We start from the raw sequence: 18,166 nt of genomic DNA, 5'->3' as shown, positions 1-18,166 counted from the left end.
TCTTGTGTCTCTGCCCCTGCTGGTGCCCCAGCTGACGGCTCTGTCTCCGCCCCTGCCCAGGTACGCCAGCTCAGAGGAGTTTGCCGCTGATGCGCTCCTGGTGTTTGACAACTGTCAGACTTTCAATGAGGACGACTCTGAAGTGGGCAGGGCTGGGCACACCATGCGCCGCTTCTTTGAGAGCCGCTGGGAGGAGTTTTATCAGGGAAAACAGGCCAGTCTGTGAGGCATGGGAGTGGGGAGTCACCCTGTGGCATTGCCCCCTGCCCTCCACACAAACCCTGCCGTTCTCACCTGCTGATGCTGCCCTGGGTCCAGACTCAGAGGGAGAACCCCGGTTCTTGACCTTGCCCTTGGCAGCACCCTATGTCTTCTCATCCTTACACCCTCTCTCCCTCTCCTCCTCTTGTTCCTCAAGTAAGAGGGGCAGAGATGAGGTCCTTCTGGACTGAAAGCCAAAAAAGAAAGAAAAAATAATTTTTCCTTTCTGTTTTATTTCCTAATTAAATAAGAGGAGGAGGAAAGAAGCCCCTACTTCCTCCTCCCAGCTTCCTCACCTTCCCTGTACGTGCCCCAGCATTCTGGGGCTATTTAACAATAGCAATAGTTCTAGTGAATGTGTGAAACCGAGAAACACTCTGTACTGTGTGTGGACCCGCAGTGACGGCCAGTAAAGTGGACTTAACTCCCAAGCGTGTCGAGCCGGACACCGGGCCCTGAACATGCTGCTTCCATGCTCAGTCCCCCCTGCTTCTCTCTCTCTCTCAGCCCCCTCTCCCCTTCAGTTCTGTCTCTCATCCAGTAATGTAAAACTATTGTGTACGGGTTCCTCCATCCTTTTCTCTTCCCCCAAATCTTTTTTCCCTTCAAAGGAAAAAGTTCAGAGGTCCCTGTCTTTCTCTCTGTCCTCATCTTCCTGCCAATAGCTAGCCCCTCGATAATGTTGGATACTCCTCAAATGCTGAGTTTCTAGCCTTTTCTGAAACTCAGTAAACTGGGGAGAGGGCCGGGAGGCACCCTGGACCCTGGGCCTTCCAGCCTCCTTCCCCACCTCTTACCCAAACCTCCCTCTTGGGAACTCCTCAGGGACAACTACTGCTGAGTTTGGGCACACCCCAAGATGGAGGCCAGGTAGCAATCGACTGGCCTCAGAGAGAGAGAGAGAGGTGTGTGGGTGTGTGTGTGTGAGAGAGAGGATGTGATTGTGCCCCTGTTTTTGGTGGCATCCATTCAGTTTTTTCCCAAGTATCTGTTTCCCATTGTTTCAAACCATTGAAACACCTTTCTCATTGTTTCAAACGATCATGTTGTCTTTGGGAAACCACAGGAACAGTTTTTCTGGGTCAAAGCTGTGTCTCTTCCCTCTCTCCCAGTCGTTTCTGTTCCAGCCTCTTCCAACTGTGCAATCTTCTAGCAGGAACACCCTCTCCTTTGAGCAGCGCTGAGTCCTAAGCCTTTGCAGGGAGGGGGCAGAACTGGATCTCTTCCTGATCCCATGCGCTTCTGTGGGTTTAGTTGTGCTTTCCTTCCGTAGCTACTTTATATCCTGGGACCCCTTCCCCAGTAGCAGAGACCCCAGAGCACAAGTGGGTAGGGAGGAGACGCTCTGGGTCCACCACTGCCCGACATGTGAGAGGAAAGCTGCTAACTCCCAGCTATAGCCATGGGCCCCTGGCCCCCTGCCTTCCTGCTCAGCAGAGCCCCTCCCATCAGAGATTACGGGTACTTGCACTGGGGAGGTGGCTGCTGGCTGGCCCAAGCAGAGAGCTGAGGCATCCCAGAGATGTCCCACTGGTGGGAGAGGGGTGCCGGGCGAGGGGGAGCGTTCCTGTCCTTCGAGCAGCACTGACTAGCCACTGAAGGGGGTGGGGCGGTGTGGGTCCCAGGGCAGCCCCTTTCTTTCTTTATGCCCCTACTCCCCCATAGCCTATTTCTAAAGTCGCCTTTTCTGTCAGATAAACCTCAGAACTTTTAATTTTATTTGAGATTTTTTTTTTTTGCTTTTAAATAAGAGGTGGATTGAAGAATATTTGAATTGACTTTATATTATGCATAAATATTTATATTTTATCTAAATAACTGCTCTGTAACAAACTTTGTGTTAGTCAGGCATTTGGAACTGTTATAGTTGGGGGCTCTTCTTCCCCACAGCAGTTTTCCCCAGTATAAAATGTTCTAGATTAATTTTACCGTTGGAGGTTAGGTGGACGGGGGAGTGAAGTTTCAGTTGTTCCTGCTCTGCGTTCCTCTCCCAGCTCCATCTCTTTCCCTAGGGACCAGGCGCTCTGAAGGTGGGGTGGAGTCCTAGCCTCAGTTTGGAGTGGGGGTTGATGGGGGGTGGGGATAGGGCTGATCAAAGGGGCCATTTCTCACTTTCCTTTCCTCATCTTCACTGCCCCTGAGCTAGGTGGGTTTTCTCTCCTTGACAAGAGTGTTTGATAGGGAAGGCAAGTGTTAAAAGTAAATAAAACCCACCCCCGCCCCTTTGTTTCCCTTCCCCCATCAGTCTGGTAACAGGAAGAAACCACACCATCAACACCAACAAATCTCCACGTTCCTTTTACAACAAAAGGGACTTGACTTTTTATATAACCAAATGTGGTGTTTTAGTGACTTTTTGATAATGTACAGTTTTTTGTGAATTTAAATTTATTTCTTTCTATATTTTTAGGACCAATCTCATTTTTAATAAGGTAAAAAAAGGAAAAAAAAGTCTAGAGATAAAAAAAAACTCCTGTTTTTGCCATGTGATGTTCCACAAGTGCAGCTGTAGAAAAGTGCTTGTCAGTTGAATAAAAACCACATTTGATAGAGACTCAAAAGACTCTGTGTATTTATCTTCCTTCAACATAGGTTCTTGTAATTGCCTAAAGGGGAAAACCGGGTGGTGTCTGACTGGTTTGATGGAGAAGACAGTTCCCCAGTGCAGACAGGAGAGCAATGTGCCCCTAAGTGTCAGCATTTCTCTCGCAACCTCCAGGCTTGGCCCTTCCTTTTCCAGGAGGCGTCCAGGGCAGAATTCCTGTTTATGTGAAGGAGCGGGTGCTCCTGGCTGAGGTGCTGTAACAGGGCTCACGTGCGCCGAGTCCCTACCGTGTGAGGCGTGGCCTTGGCTTTCTAAGGCTGCTGCCTGTGCTCCTCATAACAGGAAGTGTGTGCTCATCACCACCTTCCCCAGCTTCCCACCCATGGATGAGACACCGTGAGGTAGACTTTTGTGTTTTATTTCACAAGTTGAAATAAGACAAAGTTCTACCAAATTATAGGGAAGAAACATGAGAATACCAAGGGTCAGGAAAATTAGACTGGGTAGCACTGGCACAAACATGGCAAGAGTATAAAATTAGAAACCTCTGGATAAAGAAAAAATGTACAAGGATGTGTTTTGAGGATAATTAAACTTATTTCCTGTCCAAGGTGGTAAGTGCGTGCAGGAGTGTACTCGCCACCCCCAAAATTGTGTGTGTTGGGGGATGCAGACACCAGTAAATGTTGTGAGAACTTTTTACAAGCTGGGAAAGCTTATCACACTGAAGGCTGGAAGTTTTGTTTTGGTGACCCTCTAACTGGAATAGGAGAAGGAATATCTCTGTTTTCAGCCTCACAAAAACCTCAGATGGCCACTTTGGTGCCTGCTTACCTTCTCAGCTAGTGGCAGCCACTGGCAAACCTAATCAAGTGATAAACTGCTCCAGTGCTGGTGTTCCCGGGGGCGGCCCCAAGCACTGACAGCCTAAGCAGTCGTCATTTGGCCTACCACAGCAAGATCTAACTGAAGATTTCACACTATTCTAGGGCGATAAGTGAGGTAAAAGTCTCAAAGAAGACATTCCAGAAATAGAAATAACGAGGAATTTTTGCATTTGATCGTGAGCCCTTTCTAGCCCCCAGCTTCCTAACCCTCGTGATGCGAAGGACAGTGAAGGAAGGAGACACGTGTAAACCACGGGCCGTGCCCGTGCCGAGCGTGGAACCGTGAGGTAGGTCTGTAACGAGGACGGGGAGGTTGTGGGCCACGCCTGGGTTCATCTGAAATGCAGGGGCCAGGCCGCGGAGCAGCCGCAGTGGTCAGGGCTGAGACGGCACCTGCCTCTGATTACTAGTCTTGTGGGGAGCACCTCTAGGGGGTGCCGCAGAACTCAGCAAAGAGGAGGAGGGCGGGAGAGCTCACAGGCCTGGCTCAGCTGTTGACGGAAGGCCCTCCTACGAAAGGAAAGGGTAAAGGCTGGGTGAAGGCGGGATCTGCTAATGCCTGGACGGAGTCAAAAGCACAGAAATGGCATAGTTGGTTTAGGAGGGAATCAGGAAGGGTTAATGTGGCAAGGCACAAGGTCAGACCTAGCCCTTACAGCCTGGTTTTACAATACCACCCTCTTCCTTGAAGCGGGCCAAGTTTAGACCTGATGACTGACCCCAGTCAAGGTCAAGACCAAGGAGGCTGAGACAACCTGCCAGTCCGCAACGCCGCTGCTCTCCCAGAAGGTGGCACCCGTGCACAAGAGAACATTCTGCTTCGGGTTTTTTTAAGTTTATACTCCATTCCAGCAAGCCCTCTCACTTCACCTTTGTGGAGCAAAATAACCACCCACAAACAGGCGCCCCAAACGGCAGACACTGAAGCAGCAGAGGATACGCAATGCAGGCTCCAGGGGCTAAATGAGCGCACTGGTCGGTAAGTCAGGAAAAGAAGGATGGAACTGGGCTGAGGTGGCCCGATCCAGGGAGGGTCAGTCTAGTCCTCACAGTAGGTTAGGGTGCACGTAATGTCCCCCTACTGCCCCATGATTCCTGACAAGGGGTATTTATTTACTCTTCAGAGCCACTAGGCTTCCTAGTCTGGGCAGCTCTTCCAATCCTTTGTTAAAAATACATTTCCCCTAACCTCGACCCACACCCTCCAAAAAGCCTCAGGTCTGAGTATCCAGAGTGAGAGGCGCAGCAATGATATTGGCATGAGGTGGGACAGGCGGGCACTAAGCCTAGTAAAGGACTAGATCACCTGAGAAGGTGACTCTAGTATGTTCTATCTGACTGAAAAGAGAGAAATGCAAAGTAGTAAAATATTTTAAGAATGTCATGAGCACCATAATGACCAGGGGTGAGATGTGAAGTACAGGCAGAGTATGAGCTGGGCTCCATGAAGACAGGATTCAGAAAACACCAGCATCGTTTAAAGGGCCCAGCCCAAGGCTATGAGCCTGAAGACCCCCGACAGTTGCTCGGCAGCACCCCTGCCCCCAGTGGGCCATTTCGAGACAGAGAGGAAAACTGGCCCTCATTCCTTCTCTCCTTTTTCCAATCACTCACCCATGTTATGAACTGTCAAGAAATGAACTAACAATTAGGGGGAAAGTATCATGAGTGTAACCCAAAAGGGTCCAAACGAAATTCCACGATACCATTAACCACTACAAAAATAACTTCAGGCTCTCACTCCATCACTTCCCACGCCCAAACCTGCCCAAACCAGAAACATTCATTAATAAAATCCATTAAGCAGGTTCACATGAGGAAAATGCACAAAAGGTAACTTCACAATTTTAAAGCAAAACAATGCAAAGTAAAAGCCATTTAGACACTTAAATAGAGAAAGTAGAACCAAGAATTCTGAGAAGCAGAGAAGGGGCACCAGTAATGTCAACAACAGCTTCTACACACGCAAGGCCCTCATTTCTCTAAGTGAAGTCGCTCAGTCGCGTCCAACTCTGTAACCCCATGGACTGTAGCCTACTAGGCTCCTCCACCCACGGAATTTTCTAGGCAAGGGTACTGGAGTGGGTTGGCATTTCCTTCTCCAGGGGATCTTCCCGACCCGGGGATCAAACCTGGGTCTCCCACATTGCAGGCAGATGCTTTAACCTCTGAGCCACCAGGGAATCATTTCACCAAACCTCCTGGCAAAGCAAGGTTCCCCCAAACTACTATTAATTAAATGAACAGGAGTCTAGACTTTTCTCTTTTTCTTCAAGGGCCCTGACGAGATCTATGTTGTACTTTCCTGACTAAGGACTAGAGACTCAGGAGCAAGAGCTGCCTGCCCAGGCAAACCCTCCCAGAAGGTTACTGGACTTGGGGCTGTTTGACACCAGATAAACCCTTCCTGAGGTGGGACGTACCCGTGAGAAAACTGTGGCCATTCTGTCTCTGATAGTTCCCACACCGCCCACCATCCCTACCTACCGTCTGCTGCCCCCGCCCCGCACCCTCGGGATGCACAAGGGGACGCTCGGGGCGGGGGCATCAGGACTCTCAACCCTGAGCCGGGTGAGGGAGGGGAAAGCTGGGCCCAGGCTCTGCCAACGGACATCACAGCTTCTCCCCTCCTCCATTCCGTCATCGGGCGGGCTGTCTGCCTGTCTGGGGGAAACCACCCGGCCTGCAAGTGAAGGGGGGCGGCCCTCTCCTTTCCGCGCAGAAGGGAGCGACTGGGAAGAGGAGGTACAGGACCTACTTCCCAGGCGGCGGGCAAAGGCTTCCTCCGCCCCGTCTGCAGGCGCCAGGTCAGGTCTTGCAGAAAGAGATGGGGCTGAAGAGCGAAACAGAGCCTCGCTGTGAAGGGCTCCTGACCTTGGGACAACGGAGATGGATGTATTGCTCTTTTCTCTCCTAGCTCCCTGCTGCCCTTCCACAAGGAAAACTATGTTTGACATCCTGATTCCCTGGGAAAGGGGCCCAAATGCTCTGGACAGTTACAAAGAACTCTGTCCTTTCCCACCCCGCCTCATCCCCTCAATGTGCACGTGGCCCAAGCCGTTCAGGGGCAGCCCTCACTGCATACACAGAGGTGCCAAAGGTCAGCGCCTGCGGAAAATTCAAGAACCTCAGTTCTCTGTCTCAACTAGTTGCCTGGGGGTCCAAAGGCACTGTGTCCAGGGCTGGGAGTTGACCAAGCCCTCTGGTACACAGGCAGGCTCGACACCGCCTTCATCGAGGTCTCCTAGCCGGGCACAACTGACATCCTGAGTCAGCGGATTCTCTGGTGGGAAGCCAGGTCTCCCCTGGGCGCTGCAGGATGGGCGGCAGCACCCCGAGTCTGCGGCCAGTAGATGGCGGCACACAGCCTCACGCCCAGACACGACCCTGAAGACGGCCTCCATGGACTGCCAGATGGCCTCCAGGGGACAAGGCACCTCTCGGAGAGTCACTGGTCTGAAGGCGAAGCAGCTGATGGTCCCCGGTGGGGAAGGAACCTAAGTGGATTCAGCAAGGTCACAAATGCAAGGGCTCCGAGCATGGCAACGACATGCGACAGGGAAGACGGGGGCCCTGAGGCCCAGGGCAGGAAAGATCTTCAGGGAAAAGCAGAAAAGCCAGGTGTTCCTGAAAAGCTGTAGCTGGGGAAGACACCTTCTCAGAGGGTGTGGTGCTGGCCTCAGCAGTGAGAAGAATCAGAAGTCAGTAGGTCTGTTCCTCTGGAACTTGCCAGGGAAAACCTAGTCTTCATCCCAATGTGGATCAAAGATGGCTTCCAAAGGCTGTGGAACCGTCTCCTTGGTCAGCCGAGGCCAAGGCTCTGCTTCCGGAAGGGCAGAGGCAGGAAAAGCCGCTTCCACTGCCTACTTAGGGTTCCACCTGTTCCTAGCCCCGCCCCTCCAAATTCCATAGGAAGTCTCATCCAAAAAAGAAATTCACAAAATTAAAAGCTGTAAAGAGGTTAAAGCAAGCAGGTTCTGCTGTATGGAAAAGAGAAAAAGAACAATCTGGATGAGAAAAAGAAGGCATAAAATGTATGTGAAGAAGAGATGGGATGCGTGATCTAAGAGCTTTATAAAACAAAACATTGAAAGTCTGTATTCTTTCACACACCTCCCCACAAAAAAGGTCCATTGCTAAACTCAGAAAGAAGGGCCCACACAGGACCCCATCAATGTGCTAGCACCACATCTTTTTTTTTAAGAAATAAATTTTTTTATAAAAAAAAAAAAGCCTTCCCAAATAAGTCCAACACATCAAAAATGGTTTTTCACAAAGATGAGAAGTCCCAGGCACCAGTCTCTTTGGCGTAGGATAAGAGTATATTGCAGTTAAAAGCAAAACAGCAAACTTTCTTCACAAAGGAAAAAAGTTTCCTGACGTCCTTGGCCGCAGCGCACACGACAGGGGCCGCCCCTCCCCAGGCTCCACCGCCGGACGGAGAGCGAGGGCGGGGGTGCAGGGCTTTCTCTTCCCGGGCCCAGGCCTGTGCGAACCGACCACCGTGTCCGTGCTCAGCTGGCCCCCGGGGGCCGTATTCCCGGGCAGCCCTCTGCAGTCCGGAGCATCAGCATCTCCCAGAATTCTTTTATATTCCACAAAGGCGGGGCGGGAGACCCTAAAAAAGGCGTAAGCCAGAGAGGGCGGGCGGGGCGGTGACAGCGTGAGAACCGGTCCCCCTCGGCGGCTCGCGGCCCTGCGCCTCTTACCGCCGTCACTTGCTGAACGGGAAGGGGTAGACGCCGTGCTCGGCGGGCGCGTCCACCGGCGCCGGGTTCTGCTGGCTGCCGCTCTCCTGCACCAGGGCGAGGCGTGAGTCACCGCGCGCTCCCTCCCCGCACCAAGCCGAGCGCCCGCCCCGACCTACCCCTGCCACACACCTGCCCGCGTGCACGTGCCCACACGCACACGCGCACGCACAGCGCCACGTCCCCAACGTCAGAGCAGCCTGTCCTCATCCCAGGGCACACGGTCAACGCAAGCCAGCGCCCTGGGATGAACTGCTGCCCGGCTAAACGAGAGGAAGAGCCTGGCTAAGTCTCTCCTCCTGCGTTCTTCACACACCCACCAGCTATTTACGAACACAGAAATCAGCGACACCGCCAGAGGAAGACTGTGACCAGTGGAAAACCTGCCTCTGATCACCTTCCAGTCTTCAACCCCAAGAGACAATAAAGTTCTTACCTCAACTGAAACACTGGAAGCAGGCACCGGCGTGTACTGGGAGATGTAAGCCCCCTGCAGCGCTGCAGCGGCCGGCACGTACTGGAACGAGACGCATCGACAGGCTCGGAGCAGTGACCCTTGGCTACCTTTAAAACACCTGGGGAGCTAGAAGTGCCTGTGTTCCCTCTCCAGAGAGGCTAACCCAATTGTGCTTTTTAAAACCACGCGATGACTCTGCAGTCCGCCGGCTGAGACAGGCTTCTACCTACACGGCGGATCTTCCTCCTCCCCCGTCTTCTGCCTTTTCTCAGCCCAAGGCCCGCTCTGCTTTAAGCAGTCCTCCACAAACCAAACTCACCCGAGCTTTGAGAAACCTAACGGGCTTCGCCCATTCTTCCTATTACTGTTCTGATAAGGCTTTCAGGAAATGTGTGTGAACCCCTCCTTGATAATATGTAGACAGAAGCACTGATCCTTTAGTTACATGAGTAGGAATCAGTTAAAACAAATGAGTTTCAGAGTAGAAGGCTGCATTCCTTGCTCACAGACTGACCCTTTTTCAGTTCATCTCCTTTTCGGAGTGTGTCGTCGATGACAGTGAAGTGATTCCCATCCCTATCCAAGAGTATTTAAACCTGAGAGCCTTACACAGGTGTTCCTTGTGTGGCAGGAGTTTGTAAGAGGAATATCCTGCTTTACCGTGCCCGTGCTGCTGAGAGAGAGGTGGCCCAGCTGCTGGGTAAGAGGTCCCACCATGGAGGCAGGCTGGAGAGAAATGGGATGGTCCATTCCTGGTGTCAGAACTGAACCCTAGAAGCAGCAACAAAGGCAAAGTTAGTTGGCAGCATGCTGTGAGGCTGCGGGAAGCAGTGGTTCACGGCGACCAGAACCACTGATGACAGACATTTACAAATCCTGGAAAACGACGGGCAAGAAACCACCCGGCCCTGCAGCAGGAGCATGCGCTCTGACCACCGGTCTGGAGGCATCCTGGTCTAAGAACAGCAAACTCACAGAATTTCAGCTCAGACACCTGGTTACACCGGAGACTGAGCCAGGACACACACCCACACCTCCTCTCATCAAACCCCACTGTTCTCTTTTACATCAAATTGCCGCTTTGGCTTTTGCCCACTTCTGAACACTCACTGAGGGCTGCATGAGGTATGAGGGGTGGTGCATCCAAGACGGGTTAGGTGCTTGTAGAGGAGATGTCTGAGTCACTCTCTAATGCAAGCAAAAATAAACAGACAAAATGTTAACTTCCTGGAGACTATTATTTCACCCAATGATCTGAGAATTTTCAGCAAAACACAACTGAGTTTGGAGTGTGGGGCTTCCCTGGTGGCCCAGATGGTAAAGAATCTGCCTGCAACGCAGGAGACCTGGGTTCGATCCCTGGGTGCGAAAAATTCCCTGGAGAAAGGAATGGCAACCCACTCCAGTGTTCTTGCGGAGAGAATTCCATGGACAGAGGAGCCTGGCAGGCTACAGTCCATGGGGCCGCAAAGAGTCAGACACGACTGAGTGACTAACAATTTCAATCTCAGTGCCCCCTTAGAAAATAGAAATATTTAAGGATATTTTAAAAATATTAACCACTCTTACAGTTCAAGTAACCCAATTTTAAAATGGGCTAAGAATCTGAGTAGGTACTTCTCTGAGAAGATACACACACGGCCAACAAGCACAGTCAAAGGCTCGACATCACTAGTCGCCGCCCCGCTGCGCTTAGTCACTCAGCTGCGTCCACTCTTTGCGACCCCAGGGACTGTGGCCCACCAGGCTCCTCTGTCCCTGGGATTCTCCAGGCAAGAATACCAGAGCGGGTTGCCATTACCTCCTCCAAGGGATCTTCCTGACTCAGGAATCGAACCCGCATCTCCGGCATTGTAGGCAGATTCTTCACCGCTGATCCACCAGGGAAGCCCCTAGTCACTAGGGAGATATAAACCAAAGTCACAATGAGATAGGACTTCACACCCACTGAGACGGCTACAATTTTAAAAGGACTGAATAACAAATGTTACGCACTGCAGGTGGGGATGTAAAATGGTACAGTGACCTTGGAAAACAGTTTGGCAGTTCCTCAAAAAGTTAAACGTAGAGTTAATAGGTACTGAGCAATTTTACTCCTAGGTATATACCCTAGAGAAATGAAAACATACGTCCACACAAAAATCATGCACAAAAGTTCACAGCAGTATCACCCAATAATACGATGAATATTATTATTCATAAGAGCCAAAAAGTAGAAACAACTCAAACGACCATCAACTGAGAAACAGATTAACAAAATGGGGCATGTCCACACAGCGGAGCATGATTCGGTCGTAAAAAGAATGAAGCGCTGACACACGCTACACGTGAACAGACTCAAAAATACGCTCAGTGAAAGAGCCCAGACCCGAGAGACATTTACTATACACTTCCACTTTCACCGTACGCCCAGAATAGGCAAACCTATAGATACAGAAAGTGTGTCAGTGGTTTCCAGGGGCAAGGAAGAATGGGGAATGACTACTAATGGGCACAGAGTTTCTTTCTGAGGTAGTGAAAATATTCTGGAATTAGATAATAGTGATGGCTGCATAATTCTATAAAGATACACTACTGACTAGTATACTCTAAGAAAGCAAACTTTTATAGTCTGTAATTTATATCTCAATTTTAAAAGAAAAAAAGCAATGAGAAGCTAGAAATGCATCTTGATAAACAAGTAGGTCTATTCCACAAACGTAGGGATTGTTCAAAATCAGAAACTCTACAAACAAGTCAAAACTGAAGGAAAAGTCAGCGTAATAGTAGATGCTGAAAAGACATCTTATAAAATCCAACAGCCATTTACTTAAAAGAAAAATCATGAAGTAGGGAATTCCCTGGAGGTCCAGTGGCTATGACTCAGAGCTTTTCCTGCCATGACCTGGGTTCAATCCCTGGTTGGGGAACTAAGGTTCTGAGAGCCGAGAGTTACAACCAAAAAACAAATTTTAAAAAATATCACAAAGTAAAATAGAGACTAAAAAGAAACTACTCACATATATTAAAGGCTATTACCAAAAACTTAGCTGCAAGCATTAACCCACATTAAAAACACTGCAATTATGGTGACCTATTAGGTAGCGGAGTCAAAGAGTTACAACTGGGATAAAACAGGCATAAAATCGAAATGGAGAAGAGAACTATTATTTTGCATCAGTGATATAACTGCATACCTAGAAAACCTAAGAGATTTAAGTTAAAAAATTACTAACAGTAATGAGAGGATTTGCCAAGTGAGCTGTATATAAAACAGATGAACATAAATCAATAACCTCTCTTCAGTGTATCAATAAGCACCTAAAGATGATGATAAAATGTATGCTGCTGCTGCTAAGTCACTTCAGTCGTCTCTGACCCTGTGCGACGCCATAGACGGCAGCCCACCAGGCTCCCCCATCCCCGGGATTCTCCAGGCAAGAACACTGGAGTGGGTTGCCATTTCCTTCTCCAATGTGTGAAAGTGAAAAGTGAAAGTGAAGTCACTCAGTCGTATCCGACTCTTAGCGACCCCATGGACCGCAGCCCACCAGGCTCCTCCATCCATGGGATTTTCCAGGCAAGAGTCCTGGAGTGGGGTGCCATTGCCTTCTCCGGACAAAATGTATAGACCTACATAAACAAAATTAAAATCCTACTGAAGGACATAGCAAAGATTTGAGAATATGAAAAGAAATACATCTCAGGTGAAAAGACTGTACGTTTTAAGTAGTCAATGCTCTTAAACAAATATATAGGTATAACGTAATTTCAATTAAAGCCCGCCAGGCTCCTCTGTCCATGGGGATTCTTCAGGCAAGAATACTGGAGTGGGTTGCCATGCCCTCCTCTAGGGGATCTTCCCAACCCAGGGATCAAACCCAGGTCTCTGGCATTCCAGGCAGATTTTTTTACCAGCTGAGCCACCAGGGAAGCCCAGGAAAAGGATGGATTATTTAATAATTTGGTGCTACTGGTGAATTCACAACTGGTGAGTACCTTGAAGGGAATACAATAGGACCCCTATCTTATGTCATATACAAACATAAATTCCTGGTAACTATACATTTAAATGTAAAACAGTGAAATAAATCTTGGGGACCACATGAACAACATACAGACTGGGAAGACCTTTTGAATTAAGAAATTCGAAAGCTGTAAGTAAAAAAATATAAATAAAAAGCACACATATTTAACTATATACAAATGTTAAACTTTTGTATATAGCAAAAACTAATGATTCCCAAAGTATGCTCTCTGGACCAGCAGCAAGAGCAACACCTGGGAACCTGTTAGAAATACAAACACCTCTCACCCTAGACTTGCTGAATCAGAAATTCTCAGCGTGGTGCCCCGTACGTTTAATAAGCTCTCTGACCTAGGTTTAATGACATCAATGACTCGATGGACATGAGTGTGAGCAAGCTCCGGGAGTTGGTGATGGACAGGGAAGCTTGGCATGCTGCAGTCCATGCGGTCGCAAAGAGTCAGACACGACTGAGCGACTGAACTGACCTGAATGAGCTCCCCAAATGATTCTGATGCACAGCTGAAGTTTGAGGACCACAAAGTCAGTGGGAAAAAAAATTTGGAAAAAAACTTGTAACAAAGATAACATTCAGAAGATTAGCACTTATAATAGCTGGTGTTTTTGTTGTTTTTTTTTTTGCCAGGTATGCAGGATCTTAGTTCCCTGACCAGGGACTGAAACGGTGCCCCCTGCACTGGGAACTCAGAGTCTTAACCACAGGAACACCAGGGAAATTCCAATAATATTGACAGTTTTTTGTTTTTTTTAAAGCACGTGATAAACAACCATAGCTGAGCCTGCTTCCTTGCCCAGAAGCCAGCCAGGAGACAGTCTGACATGCGTATGTGGGTAACTGAGAGATAAATCCCTCCAGCCTGCAGAACGTCCCACGGGATGGGCACGCACCGTGGAGGTTTGGTCTTGTTTTTCACTTGGCGGTGCCAGGCCTTACTTGCGGCATGCTGCAGCAGGCAGGAGCTCTGCTTGTGACCAGTGGGGTCTCGTTCCCACCCAGGGACAGAACCTCGGCCCCCAGCCCTGAAAGCACGAAGTCTTAGCCACTGGACCGACAGAGATGTCCCAGTAACACTGACGGTTTTTATAAGCTGATGGGAAAAGAACTAATAAACAGGAAAATGGGCCAAGTGTATGAAGAGTAATCCAGAAAGAACAAATCAAAATATGATCAAAAAATGCTCAAACTCAGCTTCAGTCAGGGAAGTGCAAATTAAAGCAAGATCGTACTTTACACCTACCAAGATAGGAAAAGCTTTACAAGAGCAATGCCCCCTCTGGCTGGAGGGAAATGGGTACTCTCATCTGTGGCCAGTGGAAATAGGAATTGGCACAGCCTTTGTGGAAAGAAATCTGTAACATCTATAAAGCCAAAAGTCTGTGTATCATTCCACCTTACAACCTCACCCCTCGGACTCGAGCCCCCAGAAACAAAAGCGCTCATCTGTGAGGACGCAGGCAAAGGCATGTTCACCAGAGCATCGTTTGCACCAGAAAAAAACTGAAATCCAAAAAAAAAAAAAAAAAAACTGAAATCCAAGAATGCCCTTCACGGGGGTCTAGTGAAAGAATTCTGGTGTTTACGCAGCATGAACTATAATGTGACTATTAAAGGAGAAATAATTAGAACAGAGCTGCACAGAACCACCTGGAGTGCTTGTTAAATCTCAGGCTGGGAGGGACTCATCCCCCAGAGTTCCTCTGGATCTAGGGTAGACTCCAAGAATTTGTTTCTACAAACCCCCAGATAGCGCTGATACTGCAGGTCCAGGGACCACGCCTGGAGAGTCACTGGTGGAGTATGTGGGAAAAGTGTAAAAAGGACATTTAATATGGAAAGTTTTTATAACATAAACAATGACTTCCAAAACCATATATTTATATGTATATGAAAATGACAAAAAAGGGGAAACTAGCAGGAAACTAACATGCGTTTGCTGTGGGAATGGTGGGCAGGGTATAAAGGGCGCTTCCACAACAGCCTGGACGCGTGGGAGGTGATCACGCGCTACACCTTTACGTGAAACTGTCTGCATATAATCTGTGCAAAGGAAACAACGGAAAAAACAGCGATTTGTGTCCAGCCTAAAACACGACGGCGGGCAAACCCCGAGCCCTCTTCCGGGCATGAGTGTACCTGATACGACGTCACAGGAGACGGAAGATACGGGGACAGTGCAGACTGAGCCAGCATCCTGCCGGGGGTGATGTTGTAAGGAGCGGGGTAAAACCTGCAGGAGGGGACCATGTCAGCAGGGCAGACGGCAAGGCCAGGCCTCCCCCCCCCGGCACATACAGCCACGAACATCGAGGTAAACCACGCGAGGGCCTGGACACGCGGCGGTGTCGTTTTCAGGCGCGCCGTTCACAGACGACACCCTTACCCGTTCTGAAGAGCCGTGGTGGGGTCATAGGTCAAAGCCATGCCGCCCTAGAGAGAAAGAACACAGGGCGCGCCGTGAGTGCTTAGGTGCGAACAGGACCGGCCCAGGGCTCACGGCCGGGGACGCGTCTGGCTCCACTGGTTCACAGCCAAGCCTGGACTGGCCCCCACAGTAACCGCTCCGGGCTGTGCCTGCTTGTGCGGGGGGCACAATCCCATTCACACCGAAGCGTGTGCGAAGCAGCCGGCATTGCTCACTTACACGCTGGAGCTCTCAAGCCCACCCCAGGAATCAAGCCATGCAAATTCCCACCCCTGCTTTTTCTCTCTTGGCATCCCCATTCGGCACGCAGGATCTTAGTTCCCCGGCCAGGGATCGAACCGCCTTCCCTGCAGTGGAGCAGAAGAGCCCCACCTGCTGAACTGCTGTGGAAGTCCCACCCCTTCCCCTTTAACGTCACCAGTGGTCTCGTCTCCGAGAGGGCCTCTTACCATGTCTCCATTTCTTGGCCAGGCCCGTCCGTTCTGCACAAATTTTCCTTGGTTCTGTCGTTTCTTTGGACCCCCATCAGCAAATTTGCAAAGCAAGGGATCAGATGGGGCTGCCGAGAGAGAAAGCAGACAGGCAGCTGAGTCCCACCTCACTTAGCCCGTTCACTCATGCAAAAGCCTCCAGAATCTTCACAGAAGTCATAACCTGTGCCCTCTCAGCCTGATTCCCAGATGCCTCACCTGGTACTCCAGGGGGTGTCTTAATATATTTTCCATTAAAGTGGGTGATGATGGCTTCACACTTCTCTGTGGACTCCATCCTAAGGAGCACAAGAGGAGTTAGGGTCTAGCTTCTCCAGGATCTATACCCTCCCTACATTCAAAGAGAGAGCTCTTATGTTCCCAGCCCCACAAACGCTCCAGGAATTGTCACTACAGAAACGGGGCTTCCTCCACACAAAGTCAAGGGCATCTGAGAGAAGCAACCCCAGCTTCTGACGAAGGTTTTCGCAACTGGTTCCTCTAGGGGTCCTGAAAGGAACACTGGGGGTCTGCACGCCACGACTATTCCCAAGACATGATGGGAGGGTCTCGCACCCAGTTTGTGTCTGGGTTCCTGAATCAGAACACAGTAAACAGTGGCTGTTACCATTATTTTTTATTACAAAATTCCTAATGGAAACTTTCCTAGGTTTTTTTGGCTCTGTTTGCGTAATCTTACTTTCCTGACCAGGGATCGAACCCAAGTCACAACAATGAAAGGGCTGAGTCTGAACCGCTGCACCAGCAGGGAACTTCCCTGCTCCTTCACTCTGATAAAGCCGTACAAGCTAAGAGTTGGCCAATATCTATTTTTTTGCTCTGGTTATAATTATAAAGGTCTAATTAGCTACCGATAACCTCCTTAAGATTTCATGAGTCGGGGGAGGGAGGCTTATTAGGGGTGTGAGGTGAGCAGACACAAATTACTAAATGTAAAACAGATGAACAGTGTCCTACTGTGGAACACAGGCAACAATGTCCAGTATCCTGTAATAAGCCAAATGGAAAGGAGTACGAAAAAGACAGACGTGTGCATGTGCACACATACATATGAAAAATATATAAGCCACTTTTCTGCACGCCTGAAACTACCACCACACTGTAATCCAACTATCCTTCAATTATTTTTTAAACAGGGAAAAAAAGATTTCATGACTTTGTAGGAACAAAGAGTATTAAGACAGGGTTTATGGTGATAGAACAATGTTAGAAGCTACGCAGCTACAGTGTCTTGTTGGGGAAAGAGAAAACGAGTAAGGAATTAGTGGTGCCTGGTCACCACTCACAGGCTCTGTGAGTTAGAACATGCACGGAAGTCCTCCAGACTCATTCCTCATTTCTGCTTGAAATCTCCGTCTACCTTACTACACAGGGCTCAAATGAGATAATGTGTATAAATGTGTTCGATAAATCATATGAAGATCTACGTAAGACACGGACAGTATTTTCCCCCTTATGAGATAATGTGTATAAATGCGTTCTAAAAATCATATGAAGATCTACGTAAGACATGGACAGTGTTTTCCCCCTTTCCCACATTTAAAGTCAGTCAGCATATTTTCTATGCCAATAACCACCAAAGATTTGAACAAGCTCCATGTTGGCCGTTACTTAGAAAAAGACCTTAAATGGAACCTCCTAGTGAAAAGCATGCGGAGCATTCTAGAGCAAACAGTGTTTAGTTGGGTTACTCCTACTCTTGAGTCTTTCAAAAGGGTGACAGGCATGTAGGGTTTTAAAAGAATCACTTTCAGGAATTCAACTTCCTCATGAACTCTGTCCTAGAACAGATGTGTCTGAGGGAGTTCATCTCACTAATGATCGAGGCTGAGGGCCCCTTTCACAACTACTCTGCTCTGCTTACTTCCAACTCATCCCAGAGCTCAACAGGAAGCACTGAGGACTGAGTTACAAAGTGTTTTTTAAGTTACCTGTTTCCAATTCTTCCTTCCCACAAAGCTAAAGGACTCAACAAGTTGTCCACTGACACATTAAAAAAAGTCAATTTTGATGACAGATCACCCTGGCTCTTGGCATATAATTCCAGAAGGAACTCAAACAATTCCTATTTTAACAAAACTCTTTCCATTCCCATTTATTTATGTGAACAAGGTTCCTTACCATGAAAACAAAATACAAATAGAATGGACATTAAATTCTGTCTTGTTACAGCAATAAACAATCGTCACTGAGGGCTACATGATTTAATTATAAAAAGCTAAAAAAAGCATTTCCAATAAAATTTGTTTCATGTAAAACAACTTTGTATCAACATTTTAATATATTTATGTTGTTTGGGGCAACTGTGCACTATTTATAAAGATAAT

The 18,166-nt window shown here is 48.7% G+C and overlaps 2 protein-coding genes across 13 annotated transcripts in view; one reads left to right on the top strand and one right to left on the bottom strand.

Moving 5' to 3' along the window:
• Positions 1 to 2,815, top strand: part of BAZ2A (bromodomain adjacent to zinc finger domain 2A) — a 34,572-nt gene extending 31,757 nt beyond the window's left edge. For all 6 annotated transcript variants that reach the window (XM_043447222.1, XM_043447218.1, XM_043447220.1 and 3 more), the window contains one exon: positions 61 to 2,815. In XM_043447222.1, coding sequence (XP_043303157.1) covers positions 61 to 226 — 166 coding nt within the window. In that variant the 3' untranslated portion in view covers positions 227 to 2,815. The remainder of the gene's footprint in view (positions 1 to 60) is intronic.
• Positions 2,816 to 3,208: 393 nt separating this feature from the next.
• RBMS2 (RNA binding motif single stranded interacting protein 2) overlaps positions 3,209 to 18,166 on the bottom strand; it is a 57,860-nt gene continuing 42,902 nt past the window's right edge. For 3 of the 7 annotated variants that reach the window (XM_043447228.1, XM_043447226.1, XM_043447224.1), the window contains 8 exons: positions 16,038 to 16,117; positions 15,798 to 15,907; positions 15,307 to 15,353; positions 15,060 to 15,153; positions 10,009 to 10,086; positions 9,508 to 9,669; positions 8,878 to 8,958; positions 3,209 to 8,488 (listed from right to left, as the gene is read on the bottom strand). In XM_043447228.1, the coding sequence (XP_043303163.1) occupies positions 8,408 to 8,488; positions 8,878 to 8,958; positions 9,508 to 9,669; positions 10,009 to 10,086; positions 15,060 to 15,153; positions 15,307 to 15,353; positions 15,798 to 15,907; positions 16,038 to 16,117 (733 nt within the window). In that variant the 3' untranslated portion in view covers positions 3,209 to 8,407. The remainder of the gene's footprint in view (positions 8,489 to 8,877; positions 8,959 to 9,507; positions 9,670 to 10,008; positions 10,087 to 15,059; positions 15,154 to 15,306; positions 15,354 to 15,797; positions 15,908 to 16,037; positions 16,118 to 18,166) is intronic. The other 4 variants (XM_043447229.1, XM_043447227.1, XM_043447230.1 and 1 more) reach the window with 3 other exon arrangements.

This window comes from Cervus canadensis, chromosome 25 (assembly GCF_019320065.1).
Source record: "Cervus canadensis isolate Bull #8, Minnesota chromosome 25, ASM1932006v1, whole genome shotgun sequence".
NCBI lineage: Eukaryota > Metazoa > Chordata > Mammalia > Artiodactyla > Cervidae > Cervus > Cervus canadensis.
The sequence above is the reverse complement of the archived record's forward strand: the minus strand, read 5'-3'. Positions and strand labels throughout refer to the sequence as shown.